At 34.1% G+C, this 26,066-nt stretch overlaps 1 protein-coding gene across 1 annotated transcript in view; it reads right to left on the reverse strand.

Annotated features, from left to right (window-relative positions):
- Positions 1 to 26,066, reverse strand: part of LOC149781499 (uncharacterized) — a 314,868-nt gene that overhangs the window by 157,159 nt on the left and 131,643 nt on the right. The window contains exons 12-13 of the mRNA XM_089934975.1: positions 13,109 to 13,315; positions 8,595 to 8,729 (exon numbers count right to left, since the gene is read on the reverse strand). Coding sequence (XP_089791101.1) covers positions 8,595 to 8,729; positions 13,109 to 13,315 — 342 coding nt within the window. The remainder of the gene's footprint in view (positions 1 to 8,594; positions 8,730 to 13,108; positions 13,316 to 26,066) is intronic.

Below are 26,066 nucleotides of genomic sequence, written 5' to 3' on the forward strand. Positions count from 1 at the left end.
ATAATTTCATTTTATTAGAGCGATTGCCTTCTTAAATAAACCCTTTATCTGTATCTATCCACATGTGAAGACCATTTTTGTCTGCACATATCAGAGTACATTGTATGCACTTACTGGTAGTTCTCATAACTGTTGAGCTACCATTGGCTGAAGGGTTCCTTTGGTGATATGTACATAACATTTCCATATCAATCCTATGTCTGGCGACTTTTAAATCCAAGTGGAATAGTACAATCCTCTGTCCTGTAGCAATTTTTAATTTCACGCTAGATATGGCTATTACCAAATACTGGTACTTGTTTAAACTGTCTGCAGGCGTGTTCCGGAAAGATTTTCATGCATCAAAATTACACATATTAATAATCAGGTGACATCAGATTCACATATTATCCATCAGTATCAACACAAACTGGAGAGTGAGGGTGCTTTATCTGACTACAAATAATATTACTAGAATGGAGAATCAAAGAGAAACAGTACAACAAAAATGCAAAAAAATGAACCTTTCTTCTAGTACAATTTATTTTTAGTTTCTTGTGCATTCTGAATGATTTTCAGCAAAACTGAAAGTTTCCATTTCTGATAGCTCTAATTTTCTTGTTCATTCGGAAACAATAACTTCCTTCCACATTTTTTCTTGTTATTTTCCCTTTTTAAAAAAAAAAAACTTGAACTGGATTACATTGCTCTCAGATGACAAAATTGGCAAAATTACACATTTTAATAAACAGGTGACATCACACTCACATATTGTCTATCAGTATCAACAGATTTGGGTGGGTGGGTTTCAACTTATATGACTAAAAATGGTATTACAGACGGACCTTACTTCTAATATAATTAGTTTTAGTTTCTTGCTACCGGTGTGTTGCACATTGAAATATGTTACATTGAATTCTCATTTGTTGCTTTGCTCGTTCTGCTCCAGGTTAAACAATAACCACTGATCAGAAATCAATGTAGCTTATTTTCTGTATGACAAACAGGAAGTACTGGCAGAACAACAGAGACTACGTGCAAAGGTCATTAGATATGTCAAGTACTTAAGCAGAGATGCTGTCAGGGTGTGTCATTGCCTGAATCATGCAAAATTTGTATGAATTTGTGCACCTGGAGAACAGAGAAACTGGAGAACTATCACAAATTCTTTGAAAGTCCCACATATGAAACTGTGCTTGGCAAAGGATACAATTTTTATTTAACCATTCTTGTTGAGACGTATGCTTTTTGGTTAGTATCTGTTCCACATCTGGGTTTGTCAAGCACGATATGAATGGTTGTGAAACTAAATTTGATTAAAACGTGCTCAGGAATAAAAAATTACGGTGTAGTTTGAACCATTCATGAAGAACGTTTTACAAATGCATGTTTAAAACATGGGCTACCAAGAAAACACAAAATGTCTGAATCCCAGTGTGGTTCATTATGATTTTGTTGGCAAATACTGGTTGAGGATATTGATGATGGCAGTAATTTTTAAAGTTATGAAGTATATCAGATTAGTGGAGCTGGGAAAGTGTTAATGGAGACACCAGTGAGTGATTTCGAGCCTGAAATGGTGTTAAATACAAAATCAGATGTACATGCTGGATGGACAAAATATAGCATGACCCTTTCAGTGACATTTTGAAATTAAGTGTAGAAAAGGCAGAATACTGAGCCTAATTAAAATACAAAAATTTTAAAACTATAATGCAATTTTCATTTTTGTAAATCAATCAGACTGGCTCTCCATATGCTACAAAACGACATACATGTACATGTATCCATATCAGAGTCAAGATAAATTGAATAAAATAAGGGTATTAAAATGCAATTGAGAAGTACAGATATTTATTTTAATACCTCTGTCTGCACAAGCATAAATGGACTAAATACCCTTATACAGCTTTATGGAACAAATAAGAAATTTGGCATATTAGTCAGTAAACTACTGATTTAACAAAGGAAGTTTATGTTAGTGAAAAATCCTATCTTGAAGCAGATGTATCCAAAAGATAATATCTGTGATCTCTGGAAAAGTGTACATAACAGTGACAAAGATCACTTTCCCAACATATTCAAGCTGACACAGATAGCTATGTACATACCCCTTCAGAAAGAAAAACAGAACAATAATGATACAAAGAAAAAGAGCAGAGTATGCTCAGAATTAATTAACAGATTAATGCTTATACAACAAGAGGTGGCATCTGTCAAAGATGTTGATTTCAGTAAATCTACAAGAAAGTGGAGCAGGAAGAAAAAGAGACAGAGATATAGAAGTTTAGATAAATATTGATCAGTGTGACCATTTCTTCCTCCCTTCCTTTTTTTTTTGATAAAGGGGGATGTATAAAATCCTGTCATCATCCCTCCTTAAATTGTAAACAGGGAACAAATTTGGAACTTCTTATTTTTATTCAGAGATATTTAACCACTGAATGAAGGTGCTGATGGAATAAATGAAATTAGCATAGAATGAGCTATGGAGCAGATTTCAAACTGCTCAAGTTTATCACCTTCTGCAAGTTAAAAGAAAATTGTAGAATAGGACTGGGTGTAGTCAATAGTTTTCCTTCTTCACTAACAAATACAAGTACCTGTGTCTGTAGCAGTCTCTTGAAACAAAATGTGATAGATCTTATTGGTCTTCATCCTTATTCCCAATGCCTGGATTTGTTCTATATGAGATTTTCTTTGCATAAAGAAACTGCATTATTTCTTCTGTTTCGAAGAACACAACATAATGTCTTCCAAGTGTAACTGAGACACAAAACTGGTAATAGTATATTTTCAAATCATTCATGTTGTACAGAACAAATGGAGTTAAATGGATCTTCTATTAAATGGCCTAAAACACTGGACGAAACTCACTGCAACCAACAAGAAGTCTGAAATTATTGTTGATATCTTCTCAACAGTGTGAATTGCATATAAATATATGATAACTATATGTCTGTCTGTAGTCTGCATACTAGAAATACAACCAAGAATGTCAATATACATGAAAGGGCAGCATCTACCTTCCAAAGATGGTAAGACCATGAAGTTCACACAAGTATCAATATGTATTGTATCCCAGGCTGCGTATCGTAAATTGTATCGACACATGGCACAGATGGATCGTTTCACCCCTACTGTTCATTCATCTGGGTTCTTCAAGCATGACCTGAATGGTACTTTAACTAAATTTGATTGGCACACTACCCTGGATTAAGTATAATGGTGTATCCATCAAGGAAGTTTGACATTTGCTTGTAAAATACAAGCTACCTATAAAAGAAAAATGTCTAATTCCCGTCATAGTTCATCTTCTGATCATGATTTTGTTCTACAATTACTGGCTGATAATAGTATATTGAATTATTGGAGCTGGGAAAGTTAATGGAGATACCAGTAAGTGATTTTGAACCCAAAAAAGGTGTTAAATAGTCACATGTACATGTTGGAAGGACTAAAACAGATGCATGACAGTCACTCTCTCTTCAGCTCAATTCGCAAATATCTTTCAGTTGATGCCACTAAAACACTTGTGTGTTCATTAGTACTTTCAAGACGGGACTATTGTAACTCAATTCTGTCTGGTTCATCTCAATTATCTGTTCCAGAAACTTCAAAAAGTTCAAAACACAGCTGCTAGGATTATACTTAGAGTACCACGATCAAAGCACACCTCCCCGCTGCTCTGTACCCTACACTGGCTATCCATTCGATCCAGAATCAAACACAAAATTTGTTCTCTGTGCTACGTTTCATTGTCGGACCCTAGTGCAACATACCTATCTGACCTCACCCATGTGTACACACCAGCAAGATACAATCGTATACTCATTTTTCCAAGTATGAAAACAAAGTCATATGGACAGCATTCTTTTGCATACCAGGGCCCAGCAACTTGGAATGAATTGCCCACTGAACTTAGACACAAAGACATGGTGATCACATTCAAGAGGGCTCTCAAAACTCACTTATTTTGACTGCAAGAACAAACTTAAAGACCTAATAATGTTTCCTACCTTAAATATTCTCAGAATGTTTTTTAATGTTTTCTAATTTCATGGTGTTTGTTTTTGTAATCATATAATTATATGTTTTTTATCTTATAGGTGTTGTCTAATGTTGTAGAGTTTCTAAAGATTAGGCGCTATACAAAGTTCTTATTATTATTATTTAAGCAATATTTTTATATTAAATGTAGAAAGGGAAGAGTACTGATCCTAATTAAAATACAACTTAAAAGTAGAATGCAAGTTTCACTTTTTTATCTAACTATGTAGCCCTGTGGATCATATATGCTACAAAACCATATATCCATATTAGGGTTACGATAAACTGAGTAAATAAGGATGACAAAAAAAAAAGGAAATTAAAAAGTGAAGATAGTTATTTGAATACCTCTGTCTGCACAAGATAGTTATTTGAATATGTCTGCAAAAGCAGACTAAGGCATTCATGACTAAAAACCCTAATACAGCATTATGGAATGGATAGGGCATTTGGCATAGTAGTCAGTATCCATATTAGTTTGCATAATCAATCCATGAAAATTCAGAACTCATTTATAATTATTTTTTATTTTACAGAAAAATTATGGCAAGTTTAGGCCAGTGATCAGTTTGACACATCTGAACAAGCATTTGAAATATGCACATTTTTTTAACAAGAAACCATTGATATTATTCTTGACTCTATGGAAAAAGGTGATTTGTTCAGTTTAGTAGATGTCAATGATGCCTATTTCAGTGTACCAATCTAGATTCTAAATTTTTTTAAAGTTTATTTGGGGTGGGAAATTGTTCATTTGTTTACCTTTTGGCCTGGCATCCAGTCTCAGGGTGTTCACTAAGATTTTAAAACCCATTTTTGCTTTTTTGAGGAGTAGAGGCATCATGTTGTCTTGCTATATAGATGATTCATCGGTTAGGAATCGTGCCAGATCTATGTAAGAACCATACACAAGTTCTGTTGTACGTCATTGAAATTGCAGGTTTCCAAATAAATTGTGAGAAATCCATCCTGACCCTTACTCCGATCATAGTTCGTTTAGGTCTCATCCTAATTTCCATAGAATTTACCATTTCTTTGCCACAAGAGAAAGTTGACTAGATTATAAACAGTTGAAAAGGTGTTCTATCTTCCTCAGCATGCACATTTTGTGAGGTTTCATGTCTCATTGACCTCTTCACGTCTTCTTCGAGCAGTTCCGCTTGGTCCTCTTTCTTACAGAAATTTAGAGTGGGAGAAATTTGTTCTAATGACAGCAAATGGTAACTATGATTATCACATGACATTATTATTCTCTTTAAGTAAAGAGGACATTCACTAGTGGATTCAGAACCTTCACATGATGAATGGGGCACATACAAGCCCAACAGACCATGAGGTTTACTTGGAGACAGATGTATCTCTGGTTGAGGTGCTGATATTACAGTTCTTGTGACAGGAGAAGACCAATCTGTCAATGTCAGATGGAGTTCATGAGAGACAGTCCATCATATAAATCTACTGGAGCTCAGAGCCATTTTTGGGCTTACAGTCTCTGTGTTTCTCGAAACATTGTTCACATTTTGATTGAAACTCGCGACACAACATCTGTTGCTCACATATATAATAAAGGCAGATCTAATAGAGATCTGCTTCTCGCCAAAGATATTTGACTCTGGGCATTCGAACATAACATTTTTCTTTCTGCAATTCAGATTCTAGGATGCACCAGCATTCTTGCACATTTATTGTCTTTAGTGATTCAACAGAAGAGAAACTCAATCACAACATTTTTGGGAAACTATGTCAAGTTCTTTTGCAGCCAAACATAGATTTGTTTGCTCTTCATTTGAATTTCCAAATTAAACGTGTCCAGGCAATCTGATCCAGAAGCTGTAGCAATAGATGCCTTTTCATTATCCCGGAGAGTTACAGACTGACTGCACCAGAATTTCATATGCTTATTTGGACCAATCAGATTCACATAAAGTGATATGTTAACATGTTGTCATATAAAATATATTAAACTGCACATCATATAAAGTGTACTGACTGTGACAATTTGAAATTATGCAGAACCTATTTTTCCAATAAATCACTCTGAATCTTTCACTCATCGGATTTTAATATTTATTGTAAAAATACCAATATGGCTACTAATGAATATTCAGTTCATATAGTCCACCCTACTCACTAGCTTTTCCAGTTTATTTTCAAGATTCTCCTAAAAGGACACTAACTTCTAATAGTAAAAACTTTATTTAAAGAAGCAGCTCATTTGGTCAACTGACCAATCATGCTAAATTTTTACAAGATGAGGTGTCTTCAGACAACAAATGCTATTATAAAATCTAGATAACTGACCTACTGCTACAATAAAATATTCACATTAATGATTATGTGACAAGAGAACTTCCAATCTAACTTTTTTTCTCGGTGTAAAGAATAATCTGCATAGTTTAATTGCAAATGCCAAACCTCACGTGGTAGTTCTCATACTTGGACATCTCCATGATGATTACTCTTCACTTTAAAGCAGACAATGGATGTATAAGACTATTAAGTGATACAAGGAGATCAAGAAAAGATTGAATGATGCCTGTTTACAAATCAATTAGCCCAGTACATGTACCTCGAGTCAGAAAGAACAACAATCCCTGCAATAAAGGAAGACAAATAAGGGAATAAAGACTATTATATAAAGAAAACCCCACATATGAACATTCACAACTAATACAGATATCTACAGTAGGGAGAAGAAATGAGGAAATACAATGCAGTGTCTGTTCAGGTCATCAAGACAGGTTGCTGGATTCAAAAAACACATCCTCACATGATGATCAAACTGCACAAGTTGGTAGCAATTCCACAAACTCACCAAAGGTCAAAATCTAAGTACAGATTACTAATAAGGCCAAATGTTGCTCATGGAAGGGACAAAATCATTAGATCACAAACAAATTTAAAAATCTGAATATGTTCAACACAAAATTGTATGATCATTATCTTGAAAGGTATTATCACTGAAATCCATGAAATACATTCACTCCAATAAATCCGGTTAATGCATAGCTCTCTCTCTTTGTGGAGTATTTACAATCTTAATCTCTAAAAGTAACCAAGTTTTAGACAAGAATGAAATGTGATGAAAAACTTACAATCGTGTCTATGATGCTAGCCTTGAAAACAAGAATCCCAGTTAGTTTAAAATGCACCTTCTAATGATGATTTTATAAATATACTGAGTTTCATCTCTTAATCTCAAAGGGTTTTACAGTTATAGTAGAAAAGAGTGCAAGAGAAAACTTTAAATACTTTGACCTTGACACTGAAGATGTCACACCTGATCAGGTATCTGACACCTCCTAATGTATGCTAATTTCATCCCTTAATCTCAAATGGCTTTAAAATTATGGAATGGAAAAAGTGTGGCCAATGGTCATAAAAGTGGTTACAATATCTCCTGAAATGTAGGCACAATAATTTTCCGCATAATTCATGTAGATGTCATTGGCATAGCTTTCATAATGACCAGTTGCTATTGATAGTGCAATCTATAGACTGTTGTCAAAATACCTATCTATGACAAATGACACAATGGAAAACATGTTAAGAAATTTTAATATCTTTAACTTTTACATTTTATCCTGTAGTAGTACATGTTTATATTTATTTGGAAGGGTTTATCGTACATCTTTCAAACTTTTTTTGTGTAATTCATTACCAACTTTAGAATTCATCTAGCGTGTTTAATACAATATACCATGCTGATGCAGACTGAATGAGATAAATTAATGGAAATTGTTGTTTTGTCTTCAAATATATATGCAGTACAGCTTGCTCATCTACAGTGTTAATTACATCTTTTTAGTAGATGTAAGAAAACATATCAGTTGTTAAGTGGAAACATTCTGCATTGTCAACAGATACTTGTCACTCATGACACGTTTCCATTTCACTTGACAGATATTTCTTCTTCTCTACCCAAAACATAATATCCTGTAAGAGTAAAGTTTTTCTTGTGAAATTTTCTTAAATAATGATTTTCGTAGGGTGATAAATAACAAAAAACAAAATAGGAATGAAAAGCATTTGTAAGAAAAATGGCAACAAAAAAGTACGAGAATAATTGTGATATATGTATTGACCTACTGACCAACACAGCAAAGGAGAATAACTGTGATGTATGTATTGACCTACTGACCAAAACAGCAAAGTAATAATAATAATAAGAATAATAATAATAAAGACTTTATTTAGAGAAAGGTAACTCAATTAATCTACCTTGAGGACTTCTATCTGTTATGTACAATATATATACAGTATATTCAACATGATGTAAAGAATCTGGCTTGACAGTAAATAATTAAGTAATTTTAAAATTAAAATTATCAAGCCTGGAACATATGCACAGGCATTTGTGAAAACATAAACATATATAAAACATAAAATATCATCCTGCATTGAAAAATTCAACTATGAAAATGATGCAAAATGACAGGAAAGCAGGCGGTATTTTATGTACTAGAACTGTTCAATTTTCCAAAGATTTCTAACCAAGTCATTTATATTGTAAGTCAGCAAGCAATCTACTGTAAAAAACAAACACTTGTCCCATATTTACTTACACACAAATAGCAAGTTCACATTGTGTTCCCTTCCAACCAGGATCGCATATACATGTGTATGGAATGTTGCAGTGCCCATTTTTACAGGAGCATACCATCTGTTCACAGCCTGAACCATAGTACCCCGAAAAGCAACTGAAAATAATGGATGACAGTGATCAATATGATGACCATATTAATGATGATGAATACAACAAGGCTATGCCTGTTTTTCCACAACTAGCATTTCCACATCAGGCATTTCTGAGTCTGGTGTTTCCACTAATTGTAATTCCATGACAGGCTGATGGGCAAAAAATAAAAGTAAAAATCTATTGAAAATTAAAAGTGAAATCAAATCTTAAAATAAGGCAGGAAGAAAGATTTAGAACTGAAACAATCAGCCAGAAAAATAAAAATTTAGGCTTACTTAAATGAAACACACAACTCGAGTTGTTATTAAGAAATTTATCTTTTATAATATTCAAGATTTAGAAAAATAAAGCCCATATTTAGACATTCAGACTTAGTTACTAGGATTGATACAAGATGGGCTTGCAATATCAATCAAAAAAAGATATTTCAAAAGCAATTACAAATAATGCAAGAAAGAAAATAATCATGTGACATAATAAATAGAGAAATTTTCAGTTATTGCATGTTATATACAAACAGTATGCAAAATGCCACTAATCCAGTCTATAGCATCAATGTCTCTGATATTGTTGGGGAGGAATGGCCGCTTAGAGTTCTGCTTTTTGTACTTCTTAACAGATCTTCCTTGATGAAACTTCATGCAATAATTAGCAAGAATTTTTTTCTGTTTACATCTGCTGTGCTTATTTTTAATTTACTCATACTTTCTTTTTTATGTGCAAATCTAACAGTTTTATTACCACAACTTTGATAAAAAATATTGCACATTAAAAGGATTTGTTACTTCGCTCAACTGCCAAAATCTGGTTTTTATGTTCACTTATCGCATTAATTAGCAGCATTTTAGTTTTGCACTTGCCCATAGCACTTTCTATTCATAAGAATGTTTTCGCACAATTCATTACTGAAGTTTCAATTGCTGACAAACACATGAGCTGAAATATTTTTCAGGGAAATGCAGTCACTAAAGTGACAGGTACATAAACGTCTGTTGCTAAAAAAACGGTAAGCCACAAAAAGAAGGGCTACCAACAACATCTACATATCACACAATGATATGCCCTCAATCTATGTGACTTCAAGTCTTTACTTAATAACCAAAATTTAGATCAATATCATTCTTGTGTGTTGCCTATCCTGGGTTATTACTCACCTTTTAGACTGAAAGGGAGGTGAAGAAAGTAAATTGCAAAGTTTTTGTCTCAGATTTTTTGCTTAGCTTTCAATGCTTAAAAACACATGAAAAATTATATTATGCTGTCAGAGGCAATCAGAGCACAAGGTCTTGCACAAAGACACACCATGGCAGCTAACTTGGCCTTCTCTGGGCAGGACTTTAGCCTACACCCTTCTGGTCATGAGTCTGGCATACTAACCTCTGAGGCAAAGTAATAAGACATGGTACATTCATGGACCTAGCACGTCTGTGTGCAGAAAAGTAATCTTTCTGACAGACAATGATTATGCCATGACATAAGAGTCAGGGTATAGCATGATTAAAATTAGTTTTACACCCTACCCAGCCCCAGCTACATTTTAGTAGCAGCAATAAATTTCCTGTCCCTATTATGTAGCTGAATTTCTCAGTCTGGTGGATAGGTTGATGTGATCAATGTGACTGATGACCTTATAAAAGATGCCAATGTCAATAGCGATTTTGCTCCACTTGTTGACATATATTTGCATAATGATATTAACAAACTCTCATCATATTAAGAGTCAAACAGAAATTAATGGATGGGACCATCCTAATGTGCCAATACTAACTAGATATCAGCATTAGCATGTGAAAATACTCAATCAATGAAAGCACCACATGGCATAAATCACTCAGGGATTGTCTCTACAATGATGAAGTGGAATTCACCATTGTATACACTATGCTTACATTTTCCAATGAATATGTTACATCAACACTGACTCAACTAGACAAGAAAGATCTCAACAAGGAAACATTTTTTTTGGGTAACAGTTATTGGGCAAAAATGAGAACAATAATCATTTAATACACCAGGCACAGGGGCAACCAGTATATTTTTAATGACTGTAATGCTAGGCCCCATGAATGTGGAATTATTGAAAACTTGAATATTCTTCAGGCGTCAATTCTTTTAAAATTGTATGACAGTTGTGCCAGGAAAAAAGGGTAATTGGTTGCATGTTGCATCTGGACATGAATAGTCCACACAGGGTCTAACTGTCATACAATTATACTAAGTGACAACATTATTAAAAGAAGAACTAGGATAGACTTGCAATGTTATAAACATGAAAAATGGTCAATGTGAAACAACATACTGCAAAATTAAATCATCAAGAGAACCACACTGATCATGAAATACAAAACATGCACTTGATGGAATGTTTTTTGTAATCTTGCTGTGGCAACAACTATTGGTCATCATGTGGCAGAAATCACAGCAATAACAACCCTCATAATTATTGCTGGGGAGATATTAATAATAACTAATGTCTCTGGTGGCACAAGCAAATAATTTTGATATAATTAAATGCAACTACACTGTATACAGAATTGTTTATGCAGCATAAAGTAGTGTGTGTGTGTGTGTGTGTGTGTGTGTGTGATTTGGATTTCTAACGTATTGGTTCAAATATTTTGTATACTTTCATGTCACTATTCTCATTCACAAATGCATAGATTGTATGCACACTGTTTATCGGTTTCATGGAGGTATTATATACAATATACTAGTGTCTCTAGTTTTTTAATTTTATTTTAATAATTTGAAAATATTAAAGGTAAATTAAATACTATCCACCACTAAATGAAGTGTCTGTCAAAATCCATAGTTTACCATGGGTGTTTACTAGCAAGTATCCCGTTTCCATTTTCATGCATATCTGAACCTGTATTTGTACTAACGTTTATGTTTTGCTGTATAAACATTTAATGCAATTCAAGTTTTGATTTAATTAGTATATTTTTTTCTCCATAAGTTAGATTAAATTCTCCTAGTGATATTTGCTAACTTTATGCCAGAGATGTGGCCCGATAAGAATTGGCTTATAATGGCAGCCCTCACTTTGTTTGACAATCCTGCACAATTTATTAGATTTCAAAGGCTGCATCATCCAAGTGTTATTGACAGAACCCAAGCTATGTCTGTCTGTACACAATCACCCACATATGATGGTGAAGCTGAGGAAATGGAGCCAAGATGATCGTTACAATGACTAGACAACTATTAACAATAAACAGATGATGATTTAGAATGATGAAACAACAATGGAGGATTTCAGAAATTATCAGGCAATGAGGACAAGTTCTTGGTCTTGTACCAAATGACATTAATGACATATATAGAAAAGTGTGAATCACAAAAATATAGATGTAATATTCAATGTTTATTTTATAAAATTTGTGGAATTAACATATGTGATACTGTAAATTGGATAATTCTGAACTACAATTTCTACAACTTAATTCATGGATTTATCTTATAACTGGAGTGATAATGTCAAGCATTATGGACTTTAATGGATGCTGTTATACAGTGATGGAGAAATTGCAAGTTGTCAATTTACTTGGAGACATATTCCACTCAATAATATAATTCTATTTTACTCTGGTTTCATCTTTATTTTTCCAATCAATCTTGCAAAATATACCTTGACTTAATGAGAAATTGGCCTTTTGTAACCCTAACGTGATGTATGTGTGTGACTTATAAGTGAGTTCATAGTCCCATCCATAAAGTAAATCACCTCATCAGCATGCAAAGATATCCCTCATAACTGAACCAATCTGAGATCTTGATGTTCTAATCTACATACAAAATGTCACATCTAGTGTGTTCACAGTCTCAGTCAATCAGATGCATGATCACTATTTTAAAATACATAGCTATTGTTCATAACTGAAACCAATCATAGATGAATGATATAACTTTACAAATCTGGGCAGTAATATCAATTATAAAGTTTCACAGGAGAAGTCAATCAGATACAAAATCACTTCCTTAATACACCTGGACATCAGTCACTCATATTCAATCAAACACATCCAAGATCCTGATGATACAATTTTAAATACCAAATCTGATCAAAATCAGATCAGAAATGAAGTCTCTAGTCTTCACCAAAAAAGTGTTGATGGATAAATGACACACGATTGATGACAGACAAAAGTTCAAACCTTGAGCTCACTTGGCCTTTGACCTGGGCATATAAAAATTTCCCTCTATAAATAAAAGCTTATTGTGTTTGATAAAAAAGTGGTACAAAAACTTGTGTGTATTATTGGGTCTTTTCTCAAAAACTGTTCACTGACATGACATTGTATCATCTTTCATTTCATTTCATTGTGAAATCTTAAATGAAGTAAACATGAAAACATTTTGATTGCTGAAGGTGCATACCTGCATCGATTCTGGCTGATACAAGTGCCTTTCTCATACTTTGTTATATCAAATTCATCTGTCTGGGCTCCACCACATCCCTGTTCACAGTAAAAAGGTGCCACTGCATACTCCTCCAACTCTGTTGGATGTGGTATTTCAGTACTAGGTGGAATGGGAACAAGTTCCTCATTTAGGGCACTCAACATTCCTGTCGAAGAGTTAAATCTGTATTTTTTTAAAGAGAGAGAGAAAATAAGGATTACAACAAGAGATAAACACTGCCATATCAGCAACCTCACACTTACAAAAGAAAATAAAACTAAAAAATTGCCCCAGTAAACATTTCAAAGACTTCATTCTTTTTTTTAAAACTCAAGTAAGAGCAGCTCTATTTGATCATAGATTAGCTTTATAAAACTAATAAAACAAAACTTTATAAAACCAAAAGGACTTTATTCCAGGAAACTTGTTCTTTTTGAGAATTAACTGTATAAATACTTTCCTATTTTTAACATCGGCAGCTACATTTTATATCCCAACAGCATCATATAAACAAGACCTTCATACTGGTGTAGTAGTCAGATTTATCCCCCTCGGAAAGTTTCCCAAGGGAAACAACTGGCTGATTCTTTCCCCTTTAGCTGAAAGTTTCCCCCCGGGGAAAGAAGTGGCTAAGTGATCCCCCCAACAACAACAACAGGCTAGCCAATTCTTTCCCCCAGGGAAAGAATTGGCTAGGTGATTCTTCCCCCACCCTTCTCCAATTGCACCTTTTATATATTAGAACAATTAATTAGCAAAACTAAATTTATAAAATCAGATACTAACTTATTTTAAGATTTTGTAAGAACAAATTCCCCCTGAAAATGAGTATATTCGTTTTCAATACCAACCAAATCAAAATAATTATTTATGTTACAACGACATTACTGCGATAAATGCAGCTGAGTGAATCTATAACCAATATAAACAGCACCTCCTCTGAATCCTATACCAGTGCTATCCAAAGTATAAGTTTAATTCGAATCAATATTGTTGGTCCTCTTGCAATGACAGACAACGGGAACAAATACGCTGTTGCAGCCACGGATCATTTTACCAAGTGCTGATCAAGTATTCTACTTAAGTATCATGTCACCTTGGTCCGATGAACTCAGTTATAACTGAACTAGTAAAATAATTCAAAACAAGCTCATAGATAACCTAACAAGTGAACTGGATATGGTCCACAGGATTTGCTTTGCATACCATCTACAAACCAATGGGCAGAGAGAACATGGCAATAGAATCCTGTGAAAAATAAGCTATCCAAGGTAACCACTGTTTGCAAACGGGACAAGTGTCCAAGCATCTACCAAGGTCCCACCTTTTGAGATTATGTATGGTAGAAAGGCTTGTATCATTTCTAAAAATAGTCAAAGCAGAGATTGCAAGAGTTGATGTGTTGGCAAGCATTAACAAACACAGGTAGTTTATAGGTCAAAGTGTAACAGAAAACATTAAAAAGATCCACAAATCCACCAGAAGCAAAATTTTGATAAAAGAAATAAATCTTTAAACCTTTAAAATGGGAGCTCCTGTTCTTATGAAGAATGCCACTAAAATAAGGAGATTTAGCTGCAAACTGGAACCATGATGGGTGAGCCCTTACATAATAAAAGAAGTCCTAACAAAGGGCAAGATAAGACTGCAAAATGAATGTAGTGGCAAGCTGCTAACATTTATCATTGTAGACATTTGAAACTTTATACATGGAGACCAGCTTTGACAAAAGCCACCACCACCAAATATGCTTCAAATTTCAAGAAAACACTGAAAGAACTACTGAAAAGACACGACAAAAGACATCAAACGTCAACTCCTCCAACAATAAGTAACATAAGTAATGGTAATCAGCCTAAAGTTCTTAAATACAAACGAGTCAACAACTGAAAAGATTGTCAACAAGACTTCCAGGGAGGCCACAGGCAAACAAGGAAAACAAAAACATTCATAATATCTTCAATCCACCTACAGAAAAACAATGCTAAGACAGTTGCAGGAAAATGCAAATCACCCTTGTGAAGCGACCCAAGTACAATTTACATAAGACATCCTCAGCCCCACAAAGCTGCAAATTGTATGAGGTGATAGTAATTGTATCTTTAGAGCTATAAGCTTTGCACTTTCAGGAAGCAAAGAAAGCTACAATATTTGCTGTAACAGTATTGTCAGACATATGCACCCCACGGTTACTAAAAAGCTTAACAATTAATTTGTATGTAAAGTGGGGATGTGCTTTTCACTTGCCAGCTCTAATTCTCTTATTCTAAATTGATATTCCCTTTCTTACTTTTCTTTCTCTCTGCAATTCTAGTTGCATTTGGATTTGTTTCTCTACTTTTTGTAACTGCATTTCTCTCTCTCTTGCCTATTTCTCCAATAGCATGTTTTTCTTCTTTCTGAAACTGCATTTGTTTATCTCTCTTGCCTCTTTCTCCAATAGCATTCATTTTTCTTCTTTCTCTAACTGCAATTGTTTCTCTTCTTTCTGAAACTGCATTTGTTTCTCTTTCTCCTTTTTTCTCCATTTGCATTTGTTTCTCTCTCTAACATCTTTCTCTAATAGCATTTTCCTCTCTCTTTCCTCCTTATCTAATTGCATTTGCTTCTCCTCCTTCTCCAGTTACATTCTCCTCTCTCTTTCATCTTTATGAGACCGCTCTGGTGGCCTAGTGGTTAGAGCATCCACCTCAGATGCAGGAGGCCGTGGTTTCGATTCCCGGCCGAGTCATATCAAAGACTTACAAAAATGGTACTAACAGCTGCCTCGCTTGGCGTTCAGCATTAAGAGGTTAGTGTTAGGACTGGTCGGCCTGGTGTCAGGATAATGTGACTGGGTGGGACATCATGCTACATGCCTGCAGCATGATGTCCCAGTGCTAGACATCACTACAAATGGTTAAACTGCAGACATCGTAGCGATATGACTGAATTTATTTTAAAGCTATGTTAAAAATTCAAATCACACACACACACTCCTGTTTCTGAACTTCAAGCTTTCTTAACTCTATTTCCATCTTGTATTTAAATTTAATTCCTTTACTTTTATGTTAGAGTCTGATACAGACTTATGATCAAAACCAAAGCACTTTTATCTAAAACATTCTTTTCCACCAAATATTGGATCAAAATATTTTTTTTTTTCTTGCTTCGTTAAAGAAGCTTTTGCCTAAGAAAAATCGTATTTTCTGGCAAGTTGAAGCAATTCATCTTTTTTCAAACAGTCTAACTGCTCCCTGGGTAGGATTTTAAATAAAGATCTCCACTTTTGATGACATTGTAAAAAGTTTGCTATTTCAAGTCAAGTAAACAATGTTACATTACAATAACATGTAATGAAATTTACAAAAAAAATAAAAACAGATAATTAAATTAAATATACATAACAGCAGAACCAAATATTTCAATCAGAATACTTTTTGCTATTTTTATGGCTTAAAGGTCTTTAAGTAACAGAAAAGAGCGAAACCAATAAATTTTGTAAAATTGAACAAACAATTTTTTTCCTTAAAATAGAAAGTGAAAAAAAAAAAAAAAAATCTTAAAAATCCTATCATTAAGTCCAAAATTATGGAATATTTCAAATGGGTTCCAGTGGCATTCCAAATGATGTCCAATCTAACGTACTGATGTGCCAATATTCTTGATGTATCACAATGATATAATCCAAAATGTCTCAAAGAGAATTCACAGTAATTCTAAAACAGGTACTAAATTGAATCTGAGCAATTTGCAATTCCAATAAATAACTGAAATAATAAATTAAATCCACACAACTGAACTGAACACAACCACTTGACTCCTCCACTACTGATATATATGCTAGGAGTAAAAAATTCTGAGGCAAACATCACTTATATGAAAACTAAGATGCAGTTCCAAAACCAGAAAGAGGTTTAAATAATCCTTTCTAGATCATTCTAACTGTAAACAAGATCAGGTACTTTGGCAGCTAACCAATCAGAAATTAGGTCACTTGTTTTCCTATGGGAGAATCAAATGATCTGATCTCATTCCATCACATCATCAACATGGTTTCTTCAAGCTTCCAAGTTGAAAAGGCCAAAAATATGTTTACCAAACAAAATTACCTCATCTTAAAGTACAAACCCACAATCTTGCAGTTACGTAATGTACAAAACTAGTTTGTGTACATAACAAGTTTGGTTGCATTTTGTAAATGAAACAAACAAAGCAAAATGTAAACTAAGCAATACTGAATTAATTTAAATGGGAAAGACTTCAAACCTGCTAATTCATCTGCTGTTGTATATTTGTTCAGTCAAAAGCATTTGGGGCAATTCTGTATACCATTACCCACCTAATTATTTCAAATTGTTAACTTCAATATACTTTTGACCTTCAAAAAGGTTTTAACTCATTACACAGCTGTGGAATTACCAGTCTATATTAATAATAATTATAATAATAATAATAATAATAATAATAATAATAAATGACTTTATTTATTTACATAAAGAAGGTAACACAATTAGCTAAGAACAAATCTACCTTGAGGCCCTCATACAAAGGAATTTATTTATTTTAGCAGCATCTCTGAAGTCACTGGATGCATTGGGTTTGGAAGAAGGAAATAGAGTGGGCATTTCTAATCTCAACTGGAATACTATTCCAGAGCAAAGTTCCAGAGTATTGGAAACTTTTTAAAAATAATTCCTTATTTGGTTTGGGAATGTTATACTGTTTGGTAGACATGGATCGCAGGTGGGGAGTATTGCCAGGTAGCCTATATGGGAATAGTGATTGTAATTATTCAGGAGCACTATTATTGGATATCCTGTACATTAATTTGGCTTTTCTCAAACAGATTCAGTCTTTAATAGGTAATATTTTTAATTACCTGCTAAATTTTCCTTGCTTTCTTCCTGGATTGCCATTAGCCCTAATGCTCTTTTCTGAAGATGTGCCAGCTTTGTTATGTTTTTATCATCTGAATTAACCCATACTGTATTACAGTAGTCTAAATAGGGTTGTATGTAACTGTTATAAAATAGTTTTCTGTGCCTTTCAGATGAAAATGTTTTAACCTACTGAGAAGCCATAAACTTGAATTGACTTTTTTACTGAATCGATATGTTTGATATGTTTAAGTCCATGATAGATTATTATCTACCAAAATACGAATAGTCTATCATGACAGACCATTTTCAAATTTTTATCCTTCCATGTCAGACATAGTTCATCACAATCAAGATTTGTCCTTGTTTGCTGTCTTGAGATAGGTAATTTTTTAGTTTTGCCAGTATTTATCACCATGCCATTGCATGTGCACCAATTCTCCAGTTTGTTTAGGGCATTCTGTAAAGAAATTTCGAATTCATGCTTTGTGTTTTGGATGTCTGACAACGTTGTGTCATCTGCCTAGAGATCTGTAGATGATATCGAGTCCCTTAGTAAGAGTGGTAGGTCATTAATAAATAAAATAAATAGTAATGGTCCTAGAACTGAGCCTTGTGGTACTCAATATCTAATTGTTGCAGGTTCAGACAGAACATTATTTATATAAACATTATTTATATAAACATGTTGTGTTCTCTCACTTAAGTATAAGTAAACCATCTAACTGTACTTTCATCACATTGGTAGATTTTCAGTTTCTTCAAAAGGATTTCATGATCCACCATGTCAAAAACTTTCCTGAAATCTACAAATACAGATCCGATTATTCTACCTTGGTCAAGTGCTTGAAGCCATTTATCAGTTATGGAGATCAAGGCAGTCGCACATGAATGTTTCAGTCTAAAGCCTGATTGATTAGTGTGTAACAAGTGTTTGCTTAAATATGACATGAATGAGTCATGGACATGTTTTTCAATCAATTTTTAAGTTTGGTAGTATTGAGACTGGTTGGTAGTTATAAGCATCATCCTTAGAACCAGATTTGTGAACAGGAGTTACTGAATGGCCTAAAAAACAAAACATGAAGGGAATGTGATCCCAGCTAGACATCAAGGAAAATGAAAGGTGTGTTTGAGTGTTAATGGGGCTTTGTAAAAAAAAAAAAAGGGATAGTAACTCCTATTGGTTCATGCTTAAAATCTGTCACTACCCTTTTCTTTATTCTCTTAAAAGTCAATAATGGAACAGTATTGACCCGACTTTTTGAACTTGACCACTACTAGGCTGCATGGGTCCAAGAATAAAGGCTATACACCCCTTCCTCTACAACTCGTGCACATCAAGGTCCAAAAACACAGACTGCAATGTAAGTGAGGGTGAGAATTACTGAATGGCTTCACAAAAAAACACGAAGGGAATGCGATCCCAGCTAGACATCAAGGAAAATGAAAGGTGCATTTGAAAGTTAATGAGGCTTTATTTAAAAAAAGGGATATTTATTTTGTGAAGCAGTCAATGCCAAAACTTGATTTTAAAAAGAATGTTTTACTAGTTATGTATATCTACGTTTTTTGTAACTCCTGGTATGATTTTATTTAATTTTTGTAATTTTTATTCATGGCTGTAAATTGTATAGAAAATCTTCAGTTAAGGTTTGCCTACATTGTCCCCAGTCTGTTTAGATATTGTTACACAGGATCTGTAAATAGATACTTATGTATGTGTTGGCAATTAATAATAATTATCTTAATGGCACCTTTGGATTAATTTCTCATTGGCTCATGGGGTTTTGACATTTCTAGAAGAACTCAGCAACTTTGCATTTGTCAGGCTAGGTCGTATGAAAAGGCTAGTTTAACGCAAAATGAGTAGTGTGATCTGTCACATGGGCTAATTATGAAAAAAGAGTCGTAATATTAGGTGATATAAGGGGAGAACCAAGCAATCAGTTTCATTCTGATAATGGAGTCATCCTCATTTCTAGTTGTAAGTTTGCAGACAAGTTTTAAGTTGTACTTAGATATTATTTGAGAGAAAAAAAAACATTTGCTTGGACTGTTTCGTGGCAACAAAAAGTGCCCTATTATTGGGCTATGATATTATTCTGCAACTGTTGTCAATTATTTGAAGGAGTTCTGGATGACACCTTCTTGACAATGTCACAATTCTTGGTGGACTAGAACAAATCCAGTTTTGAAATTTATACAAAACTTTTTATTCATCTAGGACCATTATTTATGACTTTGGTAATTAAATTCTTTGTTAACTGTTACAAAACATGTTCATATTGCTTCTTTCTGTTACTTTGTGACCACAGAGTCGCAATGTAGCAAAATTTCATAAAGTAATACTTAAACTTCTCATCTTTGAGGAAATCTCTGATTGTCAATTCAGACATTTTAAGTTCACTATTAACTCTGGAAATCACTTCTCCAAAATGAACCATGTCTGTGAAAGGAAACTTTATTCACCAAGTATTCATTTCACTTGGTTGCCTTGCTATCTTTGATCATATTAGTTAACGAGAATGCTAATTTGAAGGAGTTTACTTATATTATCTGTACAACAATATTTATGACAGTGGCAGATTGATCAGTTGAAATGAGATGACCTGATGCATGACAGACTGCTAGCTCTTTTCCAGGTAGGATTTGCATACCTTTTAATTTTCTGTTCTTCCACTTCCTTCATTTTATTTGATACAAAAGATATAATAAAAAGAGTAAGTCTGCTTTTAATTGGGTGTAAAAAAAACTCTACATAGTTCCACAAGTCAGAGATCGAAACACAGTCAGCACTTGACTACGTTCTCACATAAGTATTCATGGACATAGCTGTGACGGCAGAATGACATTTTCACATTTGGATACAAGAGTGCATACTGTACTGATGATGATTACACTGAAACTGGGGGCATTAATGACATTTCCATTGATCAAAATACATTATTTATAATGTACTGAGAATTAATCATTTGAACGAAAATTTAACAAAGTAAATAATTCCTATTAAAAGTTAGAATTTCATGAGGATTATTCAAATTTCCAGGTACTAACCACCGTTTTCAACACTAAAATGATGGCATATATAAAGGTTTCATTTGCCACTTTTGATTGCAATTTTCTTCATGTTCAATAAATAAAGGCCATTTGTGAGGGGTTGCATTTTCATCACAAAAAAATAGATGCATGGATGACACTGTCTTACAAGGTTCAAGGGTTATCCGGGTACAAGTTAATAACGGAGTGTTGTGCTCAGTACAAAACTATAGTTACCAGCACAGATATTAGTTTGGGCAGGGACTGTTCTACATTTTCTTTCAAATGCCTTTTAGGAAAGAAAATACTATTAACTGTTTGTTGGGAATCCATCTTTAACCATGAAATCAAACGGCATATCTGCCATAACCATACATGCCAACCCCTGACGAGGAAAAAGTGTAATCCAAGTGGACAAAAAGAGGAATCCACATATAACATGCTAAAAATTCCAATAAACAATGATTTATTTGCCCCTCTTGTCCTTTTACATCCTTTACTGCTTCCAGTTTTCATACGTAGTACTTTTAGCTTTTGAAAGCAACCGATTTTCATGTTACATTTTAAAACACTTTGTACCAGCTGAGACCATGAATGTTTTGCACACCAGCAGAGCACAAAGTACTGGGTTACTGAGCCAGGATCTGAATTTACTTTTATTTTTGTTAACAATACTGAACAATCTCTCACAGTCAGCATTAGAATAGTAAAGAACCAATATTCCTTTCATAATCTGACAAAGAGGAGGAAATTTATATCTTACAGTGATTGTGTCTTTTAGCTAGGAAACAAGGTGCCACTGCACATCAACTCTATCTGCATTAAGTATATTGTCAGGTAGAATCCCAACTTTATACTTCAGGAATTCTCCTTCCAGATGATCCAAGGTAGGCAAGGATGGTAATAGAAAGGGATATCTCTTGACAAAGAATCTAACACTTTTGAAGCTTTTTGACTGTCTCTCATTTACATCAGCAACTGAAGCATTTAAAAGCACTTCATCTCCATAGGGGAATTTCTGGAGCATGTAATCACAGGCTGTAGCATAATAATCTCTAACATTATCATAAAACACCTACACAGCTAGAGTAGAATTGTGTTCTACGAATTCTCTTGCTTCTGCACCAATAGCAAGATCTTCATTATCTTTCTATTAAGAACTCGGTAAATAACACCCCTGCATTTATAACATTCATGTCCACAATTTATTTCTGCAGTAGATAAAAAGACTGGTATGAGCATGATGCTGCCCTAGAATACAGGGACTCGTATCGTTGCTTAAAACTGACCTGTCATACATGTACTATATAGTACATGTATGACAGGTCAATTTTAAGCAACAATACGAGCCCCTGTGCCAGAGAATGGAACGCTATATTATGCCATTCATGTATTCATCTTTGAAGGATTTGGGTTTTTTTTCTTTTCCTGATCCACCTGTGAAATTCTTTGAAAAAAATATTTATGCTCTAATACAAACATCAACTAGAATACATCTGAAGATGTTTAACGATAAATAGTAAAATTATTTCCACACGGCCTGCAATAGACATCACGTGATGCTGCCCTCGTGTCCTCATCTTTGGAGGATTCTGTTATTTTGTGTTTCATTTATTTTTGGTCTTTTTCTAATCCATCTGTGAAATTATTTGAAAGGAGATATTTTTGTTCTCATACATGCATCGACTAAAATAAATTATACTTTTTAGTGCCAAATACCTATAGACTGGTTCTGTACTAAATATAAATTGGAAAAGATAAATCTGCGAGTAAATATTAGAAATTAAAAAACCAGTCTGTTCTCTCCTCACTAAGCCATACAGCTGCTATAAACAGAATACGAGGTCGAAAGTTTGAAAGCAGAACCAGCATGTTTCTGGGTAATAGGATAGTTGTTATAAATAGAACATAATACTGTAAGGAAAGTGCACGTACAAGCATACTCTTATATTGTAGTTACGTAGAAGTCGTCTTTTCTAAAATACGGTTGTGGGATTAATGGGATGTTAATAAAAACGAGAAAACAAACAATTGATTTTTTTTGGAAGGTGGATATACTGAAAAAGTGTAATCCATATACGTTTATGCGCAAGGTGTAATTTAGTGAAAAAAAGCGTAATGATTATGCCAAAAGCGTAATGGTTGGCATGTATGCATAACACATGACATGGTTATTTATCTCCAAACCCAATGACGTGGTCATGTTTAGAAAAATACAAACATATTTTAGTAATCTTCAAGATCCCCCCCACACTTCAGGGTATGTATGTAACAGGTACCATGTAGAAATGTAAACAGTCCTGCTTAGAACTCATGTAAAACTATCCTTTGGACAGCTTATACAACAATTTAAAGGTAGCAAAGTCAGGTATAAACAATCACCATTTCATATACTACTTAAATGGCCAACATTAGATAGGGTGATATATTAAGTCGATGAAAGACACTGCCAGTAAGCCCACTGTGCTAATTTGTATAGATCATGTTTACAAAATGGAACAACCCAATTCATTTTAAGTTACAGGAAAAGAAAAAGGGGTGCTAGATGCATGAAGAAAAACAACAGTTATTACACATCACTGTCTTGAAATCGACTAACCCATCTGCATCAAAGTTTATTGGCAAATTTGTGAATAGTGGCAATTTTTTTTCCAAGGTGGAATGTATTTGATATATAAAATGCATTAAAATATGATTATTTCAGTTGTCGGAATAGTGTTCAAGTATGATTAGTTTTTGCATATTATGCACCGTTAAAATTTTAACGACTTGCTCTTTTGGATAGCTAGTTTGGGGTATTACAGACCTGAAATATATTTTGACTGTTGCCATTGTTATTATGATTGGTTTGAAATAAATTTTGAAAATGCAGTCCATTCTTTGTAACTAGGCTCCGAAATAAACAGTACAGTGTGACCCCGCTATATTGCACTCCATTATAACACAAATTTGGATATAACACAGTCGTGGCATGGCTCCTGAAATTTCATATACATGTATTTTTCATGTGCACAAAAAAAATTATTTCTTATAAAGTATGAAAAAAACGTAAAAGGTTTGTTATCATTTTGGGGAAGAGATTGCATATGAATAATACAAGACCATCGTGGCTTAGCACCTGAAATTTTATATGCATTTTTTCTCGCACTCGAAAAAGTACTTTTTCTTCTTAAAAGTATGAAAAATAACGCATAAAAAGTTTATTCTGGGATCACGTAGGTCTTCGCCAATGTCGCAATCTTGGATTGGTTTTCCTTACTGGCTGCAAAACATACCATGTGTTCTTTTTAATTTATTGGCGACATTGTTGGCTGTTTGAACTTTTATATACAACCATTGGTTTACACTTTCTGTAATAATCCCTGTCATCAGAACACCTGTGTCTCTATCGTCCGTTGACCCTTTGTTAATTTTCAGACATATGTGTGAAGGCAACATCATGCTGCTACCACAAATGTAAAAAAGAAAAATACATCTTACTTATTGGTTTATGATGGCCAATTCCTTTTGAAAAATGTACCCAGATAAAATAGTTTGCTGAAATTTCAAAGGAAACAGATTACCTTTGAAGCACCAACTGTTATGAAAATGCACTCAGCAAATGGAAAAAATACCAGTCTCATTCATGCAATACAATTATTTGATGTTGCCGCCACAATAAGAAATGGGCATTTGTTTGGTTCTTCAAAGTTGTCCTTTGGCGGTGACTTCAATAGCTTTTCTTCAAAGGAAGTCAGTACCAAACTTAATGGATTTTTGCATTTTCCAACATGACTGGAACACGTTAACTGTGTTGTGAAAGTTTCCTTTTTGTAAGGAAAAAGTTTATGCTTATGAACGCTGCCAATGGCAGCTTAAAATGCAAACTAACTTTTACCGACTTGGAACGTACTGAAAAGTAAATGTGCTTCGTCATTCGTTACGTGATTGTGCTATGTTTTTCCAATGAATTCAGACCAATATGACCTGTTACAAAATTACTGAATATTTTAAAGAATTTAAAAGTAGAGTGCAATTTTCATTCTTTTTTTTTCTCCCTCCAACTATATAGCCCTATAAGGTTTAAGCTAAAATGAACAAATAAGAATTGAGAATGAAATTAAAAAGGTAACTAAAACCCTAATATAGTATTACTGAACAGAGAAGAAATCAGGCATAGTAGTCAGCTGGTTTAAGACAATGAAACTTTGGCAGAGCTCATGCTAGTGATAAGTTTTATTCTGGAGCAGAAGAATCCAAAAGACTATACCTATGAGTTGTGGGAAACTGTATTTTCCAATTTGGTCAAGCTGTCATAGCTCTTCTATGTATGCCCCATCAGATAACAGACTGTGAAATGGGGGTTGTTGTTGTTTTAGGGTTTAAAGCCATTTACCCGCACACAATAGGCTATACATGGCAGCCAGTATTAATGGTGGAGGAAGAACCTGGGAAAACCCCATAAAGAACCACCGACCCACGAGAAGCAACTGGCAAGCTTTCTCACATACCCACATTGGCCGAATCCTAGACTCGAACCCACGCAGACAGAGGTGAGATGGCAGTGATCCATAACGGAGAGCACTTTAGACCACTTGGTCACTCTGGGGATCTAAATTATTCACTGCTATCTCAAACACTCTCTTAGCTCCAATAACCTGATATAGCTCATAACTTTTAAAAATCACTGTCATTGTCACAATCATCAGCCAGTATTTGCCAAACAAAATCATCATCTAAAGATGACTCATTTTGGGAATCAGCCATTTAGAGTGTTCTAGGCAGCCCATATTTTTAAATATGCATTTGAAAAACTTCCTTGATGCAAGGATCTAACAACAGAATGCTTGTTCCAGAATACAATGTGGTTATCATATTTGGCTGAATGTATGCCAAGTCAATGAACCCAGATGAGTAAACAGTTGCTTTCCTGAAATAAAGACATGTCACAACAAGTGATACAATATCTCTACCAGTTAAGTATCTTACACTGCAACTAGTACATTAGAGGTTAACAGTTAAATAAAAATTGTATAATGTGCAGGTTACATTTTTGT

Source organism: Sinohyriopsis cumingii, chromosome 15 (genome assembly GCF_028554795.1).
Source record: "Sinohyriopsis cumingii isolate HCF-2022 chromosome 15, ASM2855479v2, whole genome shotgun sequence".
Classification (NCBI taxonomy): domain Eukaryota; kingdom Metazoa; phylum Mollusca; class Bivalvia; order Unionida; family Unionidae; genus Sinohyriopsis; species Sinohyriopsis cumingii.